Raw genomic sequence first — 15,927 nt, forward strand, 5'->3', positions numbered from 1 at the left:
TGGCAGTGGCATCCACAACGATGACGACGACAGGTGGAAGAGCCTAGGAAGACAGTTGTGGGAGAAGGAAAAAGGAAAGAAGGGAGAACTTTTCTCTCTTTTATAACCTAATTTTAAATAGTTTTGAAGTGATCTTCAAAAATTAAAATAGATCACACCAATCTTTATTGTGCATATTTTTCTTTTAATTGAATGCATTTTTCTCTTTCTGTTATTCAAACGTCTCCAAATATTTTCTCAGATTATTTTTCATATAACTGTTTAGAGTTTATAAGAGAAAACATTCTTCTTTTATGTCTTTCTCTTTCCTTTCGAAATTAATCAGTTATAAAGTGTACTCATTAATTAGATCGATTATGTAATGTGCAATTTAGAATTGAATTATTGTTATGAGTGTGCTGTTCTATTTTGGAGATGACCGACTTTTAAACTACTTGCATAATTCGAAGACAATGTGGTGAATGTCTTAAAAAGAGCCACATAGTCTACGACTCATTTTATATTCTTTAGTTCGGTAATTTTGTGTTTCATGTTTCAATAAGAAGTGAATATAGAAAGTGTTATTTGAGATGATATATATTTTAGGCCTAATACATTACCAGCTTCCTGAGCTTGTCCAAAATAGTAGATTGACTCTCTGAACTTTGCAAGTATCTTACCAGCTCCCTAAACTTGCTTATTTCGTATCACCAGCTCCCTAAACTTGGTAACAACTAAATACAAAAACTTATTAAACCCAAATTCTAAAAATGCATCTTCATCTATTCGAGAGGTAATTTTTCGCTTCTCCTACATTTCGTCTTATTATAAGAGTTAGTGTTGTAGGTTTGAGAGATTCAATGGATGGGGATCGAGAGTTAGTATTATGGTTTTTGTATTTAGTTGTTACAAAATAAGCAAGTTTGAGGAGTTGGTGAGACACTTGCAAAGTTCAGGGATCAAATCTACTTTTATAGATAAGTTTAGAGAGTTGATAACACGAAATAAGCAAATTTAGAAAACTTGTGAGATAGTTCAGAAACCAATCTACTATCATGGAGCTGGTGATGTATTACGCCTATATTGTAATTGCAAAATGTAGGTCGGATATCAAAACGCAGGCACACAAAGAGATGACATGGCTCGTGATAATTCTAAAGTATATATATATATATATATATATTTTTTGATGAAATGATAATTGTAAAGTTAGATTTAAATGCATGTTATAAGAGTAGCAAGACATTCTATACTATCTAAACGGCGAAGCCGAAGATAGCTCAATATTATAAGCACAGAAATCGAGAAAAGACAGAGAGAGAGAGAGAGAGGAAGTGAACGTGGAAACTGAAGAGGAAGAGAAGTTAACGCGTCATAATTAGATTATTGCTAGCAAATAATGATGCCGTGTCGACATTTCTTCTGCAACTACCGCTCTCTTCTCTTATCTTCCTTGTTTCTTTCTTGGCCACTCTGTTTCCTTCTTTTATTTTCTTTTTCTTTTCTTTTCCTTTTAAAATAACTAATCAAATTCCTAATGACTGGCGGCAAGGAAATCTTACACAAGATGAAGGTATGCTCCTTTTTCATTATCATTTTTTTTTATGTTTTCTCTGACCCTGTAATGCGTGTTTGGTGATTTCTAGATTTATTCCATTGTTTTAGATTGCATTCACATATTGTAGCTCAATTCCCATGTAATTTGGAAAGCTTCTTCCCTTCTAATTTAAGGGATTGTGTTTTTCAGTGCATCATTCTCTGGAATTTGCGGATTTTTGTGTTTTGAGCAATTGATTTTTTTTTTTTTCACGTTTTATGTTCCCCTTTATGTAAATCAGGTTTGGGTTTTTGTTCAATTTCTAATCCCCCCTATAGTTTGATTCGTGGAAGGGCTATTTCTGGAGATTAATATAAGATATAAGTTCTATTGAGCCTTAACTATGTGTTTGAGCTTTTAATTCAATTGGTTACATGACATATGTTTACATTTGCATGTGCGGGTGTTTGGAGATTAATATAAGATTTATGAAATTAAAAACATATTGCGGATGGGCCTGGCTTGTATACGCTGCAAGCGTATTGGTCATTTGCATGTGCATATTAATATAAGATCTATAATTGTGCCTGCTTCTAGTTCAATTGTTCCATGACAGTTCAAAGCTGGATTTTGTGGGTGGTTCATTCCGCTGTTCAATATATGATTATGCTTGTATTATCCTATGTTGAATAATGATTGTGCAAATCACCAATTTGAATAAGCATGGCACAGGAAAAAGTTGGTTTAGGTTCATCTGCAGATTGTGGAAAGGGGAAGAGTAAGATATCGAAGCATGTGACCCATGGCTATCACTTAGTCAAGGGAAAAACACATCGTACCATGGAAGACTACATTGTTGCAGAATTTAAGGAAGTTGATGAAAATGAGCTTGGTTTATTTGCAATTTTTGATGGCCATCTTAGCCATACTATTCCTGATTATTTGCGCACTAATCTGTTTGACAATATCTTAAAAGAGGTAATCATTACTCTATTCTTTTCATGTTTTAATAGTTGTAATCATTATTCAAATGCTGCTTGCTAACTGGCCATTCATTTCTATTTGGAGCATCAAATTTAAGTCAAACATTCTTTTTTATCTTTGATGAATCAGATAGATCCCTAGTATGATTTACTAAATTTATTTATTATGAACTTGTGCTTCTGTTATGAGTTTGTATGACTAAAAAATTAAGGAGCATTTATCTCTCTCTCTCTCTCTTTTTTTTTTTTTTTTTTTTGCTGCAAGTAGCCAGACTTCTGGACAGAACCAGAAAATGCCATGAGGAAAGCTTATCAAATAACAGACACTGATATTTTGGAGCATGCAGCAAATATGGGTAGAGGTGGTTCAACAGCTGTCACGGCAATATTAATCAATTGTCACATTCTTGTAGTAGCCAATATTGGTGATTCTCGGGCTGTCATATGCAAAAACGGTGTTGCCAGACAACTGTCAGTTGATCACGAGCCAAGTACAGAAAGGGATGAAATTGAGAACAGAGGCGGTTTTGTCTCAAACTTTCCAGGTATGATCTCTCCAGAATATCGAAGATCATGTATAGAGATGGTTTTATATAAAAATGACTTCAACTCATCACAAATTAGAGTTCGAAATTATTGTATCATTAAGGTCTTGTAGTTTGTTTGCCTGTTCTTAGTAGTTAGAATCACACAATAAAGGGCGGCCCGGTGCATTACGCGTCCCCGCTAAGCGAGGGTCTGGGGAGGGGTCCCACCACAAGGGTGTACTGGGGGGCAAGCCTTCCCTTGCCAATTTGTTTGGCAAGAGGCCGCTCCTAAGACTCGAACCCGTGACCTTCGGTCACACGACAACAACATTTTACCGTTGCGCCAAGGCTCGCCCTCAGTTAGAATCACACAATACACATCAGAATTCTGAAGAGCACTTTGTGATGCCTTTCTTTGACAGGGTTTAAGATGCTACAGAATGATAAGAAATGCATTGAATTATCACACTTCTGTGATTACATATATACTTCTGTATTTGTTTAACAATCTTGTTTTTTATTAACATCTTGGTAGAATAATACATAAATGTACCATTAACTCACAGCCACATGAACTATAATAGTCACGGAGTTTCCCCTGGTTTTCTTTTGTTTTATTAATTTTCATTTGGGTCATCCAGCATTAAGATGCATACTTGATGAATTTAGGGGATGTTCCGCGCGTTGATGGGCAATTGGCAGTGGCAAGGGCATTTGGTGACAAGAGCTTGAAAAAACATCTCAGTTCAGAACCGGATATTACAAGAGACACGATTGATGATGGCACAGATTTTATTATCTTAGCTAGTGATGGCTTATGGAAGGTGGGTTCTTATCAGAACTCTTACTAATTTTACTTCCAAATCTTATGATTTAATCTTTGTATTTGACTGTTTGCTTGAAAACAAAAATCTATTTTCCAATATGATGCCAGGTGATGTCAAATCAAGAAGCAGCAGATGCAATCAAGAACATGAAAGATGCTCGCTCTGCAGCAAAACGACTTACCGAGGAGGCACTTAATAGGAGGAGCTCAGATGACATTTCCTGCATAGTTGTAAAATTTCACTGATCTCTAGATTCCCTTTTCCCGCTCACTCGTTTGTTTGGTAAGTTACTCCAGAAACATGTTAGCTCTAGTACATTAATAATACTCAGGCATTGCCTGCCGCAGTCTAAATATATATAACAGGTTTATGTAAATTTGCTTCATAAGCTCCTTTTCTGATCCAAATGTTGTTTCATTGTAATCCTGAACGAATAGTTTGTAGATAAAGTTAATGGCAGTTGAGAAAATTTTTGGTTTCCAAATTGAAATGAAAGAAGAGTTATTGCATTTCTGGTTGAGGCCATGAAATAGTTACATGTGCTGAAAATGCATGAAAGCATGTTCTTAACAGACATAGTCTCCTCCATGGCAGTTTTTTCAGGCTCTGTTGTTGAATCTTATATAGTTTTAGATGGGTAATATTTGTATTGTTTGATGTCTCAAGATAATTGAATTCTGATTCAACAATTGTGAAAGATTAATTCAAGTAGGTAAAAGCGGATGCTTTTTTTCTGCAAATACAGAATTGTAAACTTGTTTGCTTTTTAGTGTTATATTTATTTACGCACAAATCTTATGATTTGAAGGACAGACAAATTCTAATTTTCTATTTTGGAAGCTTTTATTTGAGATTTACATTTCAAAAGTTAAGCTGTCTCGTTGTTTTTGTTATTATGCATGTGTGAGTGTGTGCGCGCAATAAAGGTAAGTTCGAGTACTTGAAGACTAGTGTATATTTATTTTATTTAATAAAGAAATCCCAACCTAGGAGAAAACTATATACATATATTCTCTAGAGGTGTACACATAATTATACAAAGACGTGATTTAGTTGTGTACCTACTTATCATGGAACCAATTGAACTAAAAGCTTGAACTGACAGCTAAGGCCCAATCGTAGATCTTATATTAATCTTTGACACTACTAAATAATTTATTAGTTTTTACACCTCTTTCTTACTTTGTCCAAGCTCGTGGTTTAAGTTTGAAGAATCGAATTAATGGCTTCTCTTTCTTCTTCTACATTCGGCTTAATTGTAGACTTAAGATGGTCTATCTTCTTCTACAGTCAGACTTGAACTGGTCGATTACTTGTTGATTTAGGCTTGAACTTGTTTGCAATGGATGTGGTTATATTGACATTGGGTTTCTTCAACTTCTTTACAATGGATGCCTTTATATTGATATATACGTTGGGTTTTGAGATTTACAGAATGCTTCTACGTTGTACGCAATGTATTAAATTTGGATCAGAAAATTGATGCATTCCAATTTAACCTTTGCTGGTTTCACCACCATTGGATCAGAAAATTGATGCATGTTTAGGATCTCTCGATCCTGAACAACGCTTTTTTTATGGATGGTTTAACGAAACAGTTAATCTACAATATGGGGTCTGTTAAAAAATCAAGGGTAATTAATTTATTAGTCCCTATATTTTGAGTGTTCTTCTTCTTGATTTTCTTCTTAATCGTTCAAATTCGTAAGCATTGGGTCTGTTCTTTTTCTTGTTCTCCATACAAATAGTTTCTTTTTCTAAATTAGATTTCCTCTTCTGAATTTTGAAGGTAAATAGTAAAGGGTAATTTAGTCATTTCCGAATTTATAAACGGTAAAAAATCTAACAAACAGACGGAAGGACTAAACAGTTCGCTGAGAAAAAGGTTAGGGACCTTACCATGTGTTTTTAAAAATACAGGGCCTAAACAGTATGTTTTGTCAAAATATAGGAACTAATAAATTAATTACCCAAAAATCAATGAACATCCTTCGTGCGGAGCATGCCACACAAATGTTGCCAATCTAGTAGTATGTACCCATTTAATTTTTATAAATACCTGTTTGCACCAAAAATAAAGTTTTTTTTTTATTGCATACCCTGGTTTACTCTTTTTCATGGGATAAACTTTTCTTTTTAGGAAACTTTTTCTTAAAAGGCATGTTTAGGAAAGTTTTCATTTCGAGAAACTTTTCATATTTTCCTAGTACATCGTTCACTTAGGATTTCCTAGAGTGAACCTCAGTTTTCCTCAGGGGAAACATCTAAAATAGTGTCCCAACTTCCGATACAGTGTACCTCAGGGGAAACCAACTTCCTATGTAGTGTACCTTAGGGGAAACCATGGTGTACCTCGTGGGAAACCATAGTGTACCTTAGGGGAAACCATAGTGTATCTCGTGGGAAACCATAGTGTACCTCGTAGGAAACCAACTTCCTATAGTGGATATCAGGGGGACTTAAAGCAAACATAGGGGAACCAAGGGCCCGTTAATATTTTAACGTATTTTTATGAGCCAATTAAAAAGCAGAAAAAATCAGAAAGTGTACATATCAATCCATCGTGGAAGTCAAAGTGGAGGTTACTCAATATGGTGGAGAACGTGGATTAGTGGAAGCAAACAGGAAGTTACCTCCAACATCTATAAAAAGAAGGAATCACGATGAGAACAACCCAACTCAAAAACTCCCCAACTCACCAACTCAACAACTCAACAAACCCAAACAAAAACTCTAGCAAATTACCTCTAGACTTCAACATTTTACAATTCTTAGTTATTCCCTTAGATTCAATTTTCATTCAAGTTCAAGTTCATTCATCTTTTCCAGTACAATTTTATTTTTATTTGTTGTTCAGTCATTTTCTGTAAGGTCGGTATCGTTTTGATAATCGAATCTTTTAGGAATTTTCGGTCTTTTTAATTCTTACAGTCGTTTGATATTTAGAAGTTAGAAAGCGCACTCAATTTCATTCCATAGTTTGATAATACTATAATTATCTGGCACGCCCCCAATTTCCCACGAAAGAGCCAAACAATACCTAATGAAAATGCATTAGATTTCTCGATTTGAGAGTTTGATTTTGTGTTTGTCAAGTGCAGAGGCATAAGACAAGCATGCACATGCTTTTAAGTTATTGAGGTCTGGATTGTGTTGGTCAAGTTGAGGGAGGAAGTTGTCTTAAAGAAGGCCACTACTTTTGCAGGCCAAGAAAATTCTAGTAAGTCATCTGCTCCTCAATGTTTTGGGAACACTAATCCTACCACCTATACAACTTCATATCACGAGGAGGCAGGAGGCCACCATATCATTGGAGAGATGGGGGGCAACCATAGAGGAAATGGGAGAAACACTAGAATTCCTAATGTGTCTTATGTTCACCAACAGATTGGCAGCCCTCAACAAATTCCCCTAGTTACTGCGGAGATCATCCGAGAAGCTGTCCAAAAACTATATGAGTATAGCTTCCGTCAAGTTGGCCATTTTGAGTTTCACAAGCCAAGAAAAAAAAGCAGCGATGAGATGCTAAGTCAAGGGAGAAGTAGGAGGTGAAGTTGAGGCTGGTGAGAATTCCTCCAATTGAGGAAATGAGATATTAGTATGAAGGTGATACAAAGGCCGACTCCACGACCTATATATTTTGTGTCACCTAAAGAGTTATCATGCAACACTTTTAAAAGCTGACACCACGACTTTTGAAGAATCAAGCATGAAATTTACTTTCCTCAAATTCATGCTTGAGGGGGGCAATTGTTTGCACAAAAAATAAAGTTTTTTTTATTGCATACCCTTGTTTACTCTTTTTCATGGGATAAACTTTTCTTTTTAGGAAACTTTTTCTTAAAAGAACATTTTAGGAAACTTTTTCTTAAAAGGCCTATTTAGTGTCGGAGATTAATATAAGATATATGATTGGGCCTTAACTATAAGCTCGAGCTTTTAGTTCAATCGGTTCCTTGACATGGTATCAGAGCCACTATGACCAAACGGTCGAGAGTTCGAGTCCCGACAACCTCATTAATTTATGGAATTAATAAAACACATGGCGGGATGAACACATGGCGGGATGGGCCTGTGTTGTGCACGCTGCAAGCCCAATGAGCATTTGCGTGTGGGGGTGTGTCGGAGATTAATATAAGATATATGATTGGGCCTTAACTATAAGCTCGAGCTTTTAGTTCAATCGGTTCCTTGAAAGTTTTCATTTCAAGAAACTTTTCATATTTTCCTAGTACATCGTTCACTTAGGATTTCTATCAGGGGGCACTTAAAGCAAACATAGGGGAACCAAGGGCCCGTTAATATTTTAACGTGTTTTTATGAGCCAATTAAAAAGCAGAAAAAAATCAGAAAGTGTACATATCAATCCATCGTGGAAGTCAAAGTGGAGGTTACTCAATATGGTGGAGAACGTGGATTAGTGGAAGCAAGTAAGAAGTTACCTCCAATATCTATAAAAAGAAGGAATCACGATGAGAACAACCCAACTCAAAAACTCCCCAACTCACCAACTCAACAACTCAACAAACCCAAGCAAAAACTCTAGCAAATTACCTCTAGACTTCAGCATTTTAGAATTCTTAGTTATTCCATTAGATTCAATTTTCATTCAAGTTCAAGTTCATTCATCTTTTCCAGTACAATTTTATTTTTATTTGTTGTTCAATCATTTTCTGTAAGGTCGGTATCGTTTTGATAATCGAATCTTTTAGGAATTTTCGGTCTCTTTAATTCTTACAGTGGTTTGATATTTAGAAGTTAGAAAGCGCACACAATTTCATTCCATAGTTTGATAATACTATAATTATCTGGCACGCCTCCAATTTTCCACGAAAGAGCCAAACAATACCTAATGAAAATGCATTAGATTTCTCGGTTTGAGAGTTTGATTTTGTGTTTGTCAAGTGCAGAGGCATAAGACAAGCATGCACATGCTTTTAAGTTATTGAGGTCTGGATTGTGTTGGTCAAGTTGAGGAAAAGGAGGCGTGGTTGTGTATGGATGTTAAGGAAAGTGTATTTATTAGATATAAAACATGAGTGACAACAAAGGGCCAGAAGAGTTTTGGCAATGAAATTTGCAAAAGTAATGCATGAGTAACATTCATTATGTCCTGATGCTTCCTCTCAGCAATGCTATTCTCGTAAGGAGTCTAAAGGCCTAATATTTTTATTCATCATGCCATGAATGGAATAGAAATTTGGCACGTGGAATCAAGTCCATGTCATACCTGACAGTTTTGATTTTCTTCTGAAACTGTGTGTTTATGTATGCACAAAACTGCTACAATAATGATCTTGCTTTAGACTTTGTTTTCATTAAGAAAATCTAAGCCTATATACTATTATCATCAATAGTTAGAAAGTAATGGTGTTCAGTGAAAGAATCTTTTATTGGCCCTCAAATGTCATGATGGACTAAATAAAAAGCTACTACAAAGGTGCTTGTGCTCAAATGGAATGGTAATTTCTTTTGTTTAGCCAATTCACAAATGTCAAAAGAACTTGGATGTTTGAAAGTACAAAGTTGAAATTAACTTTCTAATTTCTTCATTCTCTGTGAAAAAGGATGACTAAGCGTCTTATTCCAAATGTAATCATCTGAACTCGATGCTATTGATATTCTTGAATATCCAAGATTTGAAAGATGGTGCACACTTTTCCTTATTCCCACCACAGACCCAAAAAAGCCCTGAACCAAATTTATTAAAAGAATAAATAAATGTCATAATACAAAAAGAATAAAGAATAAAATGAAGTAAAAAAATTAGGAAAAACGATAAATGCAACGTCCTACACGATCATGATAAAAGATCGATCCACAAAAATCCGGGACAACATCCCACCAAGTCGATGCTGTTGCCGTCCGCCCATAATTTGCAAGCGAGTTCGCAACATGATTACCTTCACGAAAAATATGAGAAATCACAAAAGCCACATAATCAATCTGATTTAAACAATTGAACCGTTTTTGTGTAAGCAACCAAGGAACCGAACAAGATTTAGATTTGAACATCTGCACAACATACATTAAGTCGCTTTCAAGCCAAATTTTCCACCAACCTTTGCTGATAGCCATGTCAATGGCATAAACAGCAGCAGATAGTTCAGCAAGATAAGCAAAGGAACTTTCAATCGGAAAAGCAAACACACCAAGGCTGCCAATCATCTGTTGTTTTATAAGGTCTTGTATCATGCAACAATTTTCGGTTACAATGGTGCACATTTTGTTTGTAGAAGTGAGCTTACTGTTAGATATTAGATTGTATTGAAACAATGGCACATACAACACATTTTGAAGAACATAATTTGGTTGTATGATTATTGTGCCTATATAGGGATCTGTCACTGAACTGACATTTTGTAGTTGAACACTACATCCTTCAATCGAAGAATATGAACTAAAGAATTTCAAATCACAAGCAATGTGACCCGTTGCCCCTATATCTATGATCCATGAATTTAGACTTGTATTACATAAGGTAGTGCTAAGGATTACACTAGAATAATTCACTCTGTAGCTGCTATTGGCACTGTCACTATGTGCATGCTATTTAATGCTGAAAGACTGATTGGAAGGAAATAATGTCATCAGTTGTTGATGCTAATCTTTAGTAAGCACATACTGCGACTTTTGGTCTCACTTATATGCTGCAGAATGATTCATGTACTCTTCACTTCCATTTTCAATGTACTCAACATTGGATGAATTAGCTATTCGATCATTTAGTTGCAATTAATCTGTTATTATTCTTAAATCTATTGGTGTAATTTGGAGGATATCCATGCTTCTTATAACATGTATCCTTTCAGTGTCCAAAGGTATCATAATAAGTGCAAATAGATGAGGTTTTGATGTTGTGAACTTTTTTAGAGGAATATGTAGACTTTGGTTTGTTTGAGGACCTAGACTGAAAATTTACAGATCCAAGGAACGATGTTGTTTCTATGCTTGTAATGGCTTAACCTAATGTAACTAATTCTCATGTTGAATTGACAAAGCAAAAACATGACTTAGATATGGCAAAGGTTCTATTAACAGGCTCTACGAACAAACAGTGGCAAATTGATCATTCTACCCTTGATGAAAAGGTATTACCTAATCAGCTTCAAATTGATCTCTAATTGTATAGAATGCTCCACATCTACAAGCTAGATGGCATATGCACTTAGCCATAAGCCTAAGATTAAAAAATTCATCATATAAGATTTTTAGCTTGGTATAATACTCTGCAATTGTAAGCTCTCCTTTTCTGAATATGGATCTCATTTTTAAGCATTGAAATTCTCAATGAGTCCCCATAAGAGAACTGATCTTTCAAATCCGTCTATATATCATTTACTTTGTTGATCTAGATGATAAAATGAGCTATTGATTGGGAAACAATGTGAAGCAACCATAATATCACCATTTTATTGCACCTATTCTAGGTTGAGTATAATGTATCATCAATGGTAAGTGTTGTGATAGTACCATCAATGAATGCATAACCTTGATTGATTTTGACCACTATTGACAATTTGGCCCGGTAAGAATGTGAGAAACTAAGGAGAGAGCTGGTGTCTTATTTGCTCGAATGAGTAAGGACTTCGAGGTATGTCCTCTTCCCTAAGATGTTGGAATCGATTTGCCATTTTGAAAAGAGAAATTTAGAATCAATATAAATGTTTTCTCTGCTCTAATACCATCATAAGAATCAAAGACGAAATTTGAATGAATAGATCTTTCTTTCTTATTGATTTGAAAATAAATTAGAAGGTTACATTTATAGAAAATTCAACAAGTAAGGCCTAATGGTTTAACAACTAGGAAAAAGAAAAATGCAGCTTCAAGGAGGGCATTCACGCTATGTCAGTGAGCTAATCATTAGCACTAATTACAAGGGTGATCCGTGTCATTTGCTGTGATTGCATGAAGTTGATTGCTGATGAATTGATGACCTGTAATCTGGTTTGGAGGTTTGGAGTAATGTGTTCCTTGGTTCAAGTACTTTCTAATAAGTGAAATCAAAGGAAAATAATAAGGTGAAAATGGGTGATATAAAAAAACCTAAGTATATTAGACCATTATTTAGTTTTGACTAACATATTCTAACTTAATTTTTAACGGTAGGAACCAAACATTTTACGGTGATAAACGTTAGGGAACTTATAATGTAGTATTGCAAATATAAAGATTAAAAAGTATATTAGGTGAAAAGGCATGTACCAACAAGTTATTTACCCTATATAATAGGGATAAGACACCAAAATAGCCTTAAGGCTTTTAAGAAATAAGCAATTTAGTCTTTACGTACAAAACAACATAATGTTAGTCTCATTTTTTTGTAAAATGCCACAATTAAAGTCTTTATTAACTGAATTGACACATGAGATACCGTATTGTTAACCCCTCTACATCTAGGGACCACATATTTCAATTCCAATATCACTTTCATATTTGCATTTAATTGTACCATTCAATAAACGTTGATCCTGAAATTGTATTGTTTTACATATACGGAATTAAATGGCTCTTATAAAAAAAAAAAAACCCTTAAAGCTATTTTGGTACTTATTCCTATATAATATTAGGCATATTTATTTAGGTAGAAACATGCCATTGTAACTTAACTTTTTCTGCATCATAGAATAAGATTCTGACAGTTAGCAATATCCATGAAATTCTGAAAATAATATCCAAAATGTAATTAAACCAACTAAGCCCTTAACATAAGATACTCATATTTTCGGCAGCGGATCACGAAATCTTGGTGATCTTCTCTATCTATCTAAGGTGGGGAGTCCGCTTTGAAAGCGTCCACCCTGCAACCACCCCCGAGTGCAAAATGATGGATTTAAAGTTGTTAGTTGCTAAGATTAATCAACAGAAGTTCCTCATATATAGAATAATTAAGCACCTTTTATTATCATCATGAATTTATAGAAGTCTAGTCTGCATGATGTAGCTAGCCTCCACATAATTTATTACACACTTATTTAATCATGATAATCCATAAGCTAAAACACACATAACGCTCCTCAAATTCTAAATATATATAAGCATAACATAGTAGTGGTTGAAATTAATTAAAATATGGTGGTGGATGAGCATAGCTAGGATGACAGAAGAGAGGGAGCATAGCAACTCATCAATAATCTATCTGAATTGGGGACGTTTATAATTGGAATTCCCTGCTGCTGCTGCTGCTGCTGTTGTTGGTATTGTTATCTGAAATTTCCCCCTCTGATCATCACCTTGCCTGCACTGACTTTCCTTCATTGACCCTTTCCGGTTCGATCCTTCCCCGTGACTTTCGCCTGTGCTTTTCCTCCGCCTTTCGTTGTGGCCGGCCAGTCGCCTCCGGCAACTCCTCTTTGCTTCATCAAACTCCATTAGCTCATGGAATCTAAAACCCCAAATCACAAGAGCATTCAATTATTCAGTTATTCAATGTGTTAAACAAATTGATTGGTACATACATTTTCTCTAGTACAAAGATAGTAACTGATACAACCACTAACAAGGTCACACAGGTGACACGTATCTTTCATTTTATGTTTTTAACTAGAAACTATAGCGGTTGTACATTTTATCTTTTTAAATAGTGTATTCTTACTGGTTGTTAGTTTATAGTGTATTCTTACTGGTTGTTAGTTTCAAGTAGATTGTTTACTTGGAATTAACATAGCATAGTATAATTTCTCGTTTTTAACATCATGTTAAGAAGTGTTTTTCTTCGTTTTAGACCACCATACAACTTCACATAAGTACGGTCAAGGGAGATTAGCTAGGAGTGAAAAATCTCAACATGTGTCCTAACGACTTACTATGCAAAAAATGAGATGAGCTAGCGCGTCTATGACATATTGTAACGACCCGGTTTTAAGGTAGTAACACCAGGATGCAAGGCCTTAGCAAGGAGTGAAGGACAATTTGAGGATATGAATGAACTGAATCTCATATTAAAAATGGAGAAAAAATGACTGAGCTGTATTTCTTTTTATAGAGATAAAAGGCTTAAACCCTAAGCAAACAAAAAGAAGGAAAGCTAAGCTCCAACAACCCGACTAAAGCACGTGCCAGAACTATTTTCCTCAAAAATATCTTGGATGCCTGCGGAAAATACACCGAACTCATGATGCCCTAGAGACAAAGACCCTGCAAAATTCGCTATCTAGTCTGTCGCCCGATTAGTAACCTGTATTTCATGATGCCCTAGAGACAAAGACCGCTTATCTAGTCTGTTGCCCGATTAGTAACCTGTATTTCTAATAATCAAGTTAGATTTGTTTAAAACCGCAAGGTTGAAGGAATGAGATTTGGGTTAAAGCGCAACATCTACCGGGTATTAGACCAATTATTGTCAAGTCATATGTATTGTTTAAAAAGAGAAATAGATCCATATAGAAAGAAAAAGAAGAGTAGTACCTGCTGCATTGTTGACAAAACCTCTGCCTTAGGCCAGCAACAAGCACAGCTGGTGCCTTTGCATGAAGCTCACAAACTTTATGTCGCCTATGATACCGTTTAGCTTCACTTAAATCAACTCCACACTTGTCCACTTGGCAAGAAGGCGGCGACGCTCCTCCTCCTCCTCCTCCGCCACCAGCACTTGTCCCGCCTCTCTTACCGTAGGCAACAGAAACAGCTTTCTTCTTGTCATCATCAATAAAACCATAAGCAAAAGTGTGATCTTCCTCTTCCATATCATCTTCCAAGAAATCATCTTCAACGATGAAATCGTCTCTGAAGATGGATCTCTCCCTCAAAGTACGCTTTCCTTCCATTGTTAGAGTTAGAGAGAGTGAGGAAGATAGGGTCTGAGAGAAATAGGCACAGCACAAAGCTCTACTAAATTGATGCAAGTACTTGTAGTACTTAAAGAGGGTTGTGGCATTAAGAGAATAGAGAAAGTATATAAAAAGTGGGTGTGGAGGACCACTATCTATATATTCTTCTGTGTTTTGTTTTTGTATGGAATGAAAATGATTTCGCTACTTTTAAATCTTTTAAAGAGTAGAGTTACATAATTTGCTGGTTACTTATATAATTTACTTTAGACTCCTCAAATGTTTTTCTGCCTAATTCTTTGTTTTTCAAAGTTAGGGTGACAGTTTGTTTTGATATTCAACTTTGTGCGCATCACTCTCATTAAATGATACCCATTTTTGTGGTCCTCTCACTACATTTTATCTTAAAATTATTATGTAGTTTTCTAGTTGCGGATCCAAAAAATTCTTAAGAGGAGGCGATACCGCAAGAGCAAAGCGAAAATATGAACGATAGGAAGAGGAGAGTAGGAGATGAGATATTTTATTTTAGAATAGGGTTCTTTCAAATTCTAGAGATGATGTTTACATTTTTTTAATCTAACGATAATTAGGATAATTTTGGGATGAAATAATTAATGGGTAGAAAAATGAAAATAGAAATATATTCTATTGGCTAGATATAGAGGTTTACTAATTAAAATCATATAGAAAAAAATCTTGTACTTTAGGAGAGTTCTGCGAATAAATAAGATAATTTGGAATTCTTTTTGGTACTTTGATTAGATAAAGATAATAATAAAAGTTGACATAGAGATAAACATAATTGGTTGGAATAGGAATAGGAATAGGAATAGGAATATGAAGGAGGATAAAAATAAGGAAAAATTATAAAACTAGGTCAAATGGGAGATCCGTTTATATATTTAACCCATTTACTCGACCTACTATATATCTAGACTGATTTTGTATGACTTTCCCATAATACCCCTAACCTTCCCACTTCCCACAACGCGAACGGCCGCTCCCTCCTATCTCATTGGTTGCGCAAAAAGTTAGCTCATCCATTAATGATTTCAAGACTTTTGATCTTTCCATCTTCCTTTAAATTACACGAAATCTGCACATTTCGCCAAATCACAATGAATTTATCTTTTTTCTCTCTTCATCTCTTATTCTGCAACTTCCTAATCTTAGAAAACGAAGCCATGGTTCTTCATCTTCCTGTTCCTACTCGTTACTTTGTTTCTTTCTTCTTGTTACCAAATGGTTATTCTACGTTATTCCTTCGTTTTTCCCAGTTTATCATATTGTTATTGTCGC

At 35.2% G+C, this 15,927-nt stretch overlaps 2 protein-coding genes across 2 annotated transcripts; one reads left to right on the top strand and one right to left on the bottom strand.

The window, feature by feature from the left end:
• Positions 1-1,241: 1,241 nt before the first annotated feature.
• On the top strand, positions 1,242-4,362 carry LOC136218848 (probable protein phosphatase 2C 39). Its single transcript, XM_066005990.1, has 5 exons — positions 1,242-1,552; positions 2,249-2,494; positions 2,768-3,044; positions 3,696-3,850; positions 3,961-4,362. Exons 1-5 carry the CDS (start codon positions 1,517-1,519, stop codon positions 4,096-4,098), a joined length of 852 nt encoding a protein of 283 aa, XP_065862062.1. The 5' UTR covers positions 1,242-1,516; the 3' UTR covers positions 4,099-4,362.
• Positions 4,363-12,734: 8,372 nt separating this feature from the next.
• On the bottom strand, positions 12,735-14,776 carry LOC136220662 (squamosa promoter-binding protein 1-like). The gene is made up of 2 exons (XM_066008461.1): positions 14,264-14,776; positions 12,735-13,241 (listed from the first exon to the last, which is right to left on the bottom strand). The coding sequence occupies exons 1-2, from the start codon at positions 14,620-14,622 to the stop codon at positions 12,992-12,994; spliced, it is 609 nt and encodes a 202-aa protein (XP_065864533.1). The 5' UTR covers positions 14,623-14,776; the 3' UTR covers positions 12,735-12,991.
• Positions 14,777-15,927: the final 1,151 nt, after the last annotated feature.

This window comes from Euphorbia lathyris, chromosome 2, assembly GCF_963576675.1.
Source record: "Euphorbia lathyris chromosome 2, ddEupLath1.1, whole genome shotgun sequence".
NCBI classification, from domain to species: Eukaryota; Viridiplantae; Streptophyta; class Magnoliopsida; order Malpighiales; family Euphorbiaceae; genus Euphorbia; species Euphorbia lathyris.

Excerpts from the sequence above, each read along its gene's own strand:
- LOC136220662 (XM_066008461.1), bottom strand. The coding sequence starts at position 14,622 with ATGGAAGGAAAGCGTACTTTGAGGGAGAGATCCATCTTCAGAGACGAT. Across the intron at positions 13,242-14,263 it reads TTTTGTCAACAATGCAGCAG|ATTCCATGAGCTAATGGAGT; the intron begins GTACTACTCTTC and ends TTGGGGTTTTAG.
- LOC136218848 (XM_066005990.1), top strand. The coding sequence starts at position 1,517 with ATGACTGGCGGCAAGGAAATCTTACACAAGATGAAG. Across the intron at positions 3,045-3,695 it reads TTTTGTCTCAAACTTTCCAG|GGGATGTTCCGCGCGTTGAT; the intron begins GTATGATCTCTC and ends TGATGAATTTAG. Across the intron at positions 3,851-3,960 it reads CTAGTGATGGCTTATGGAAG|GTGATGTCAAATCAAGAAGC; the intron begins GTGGGTTCTTAT and ends ATATGATGCCAG.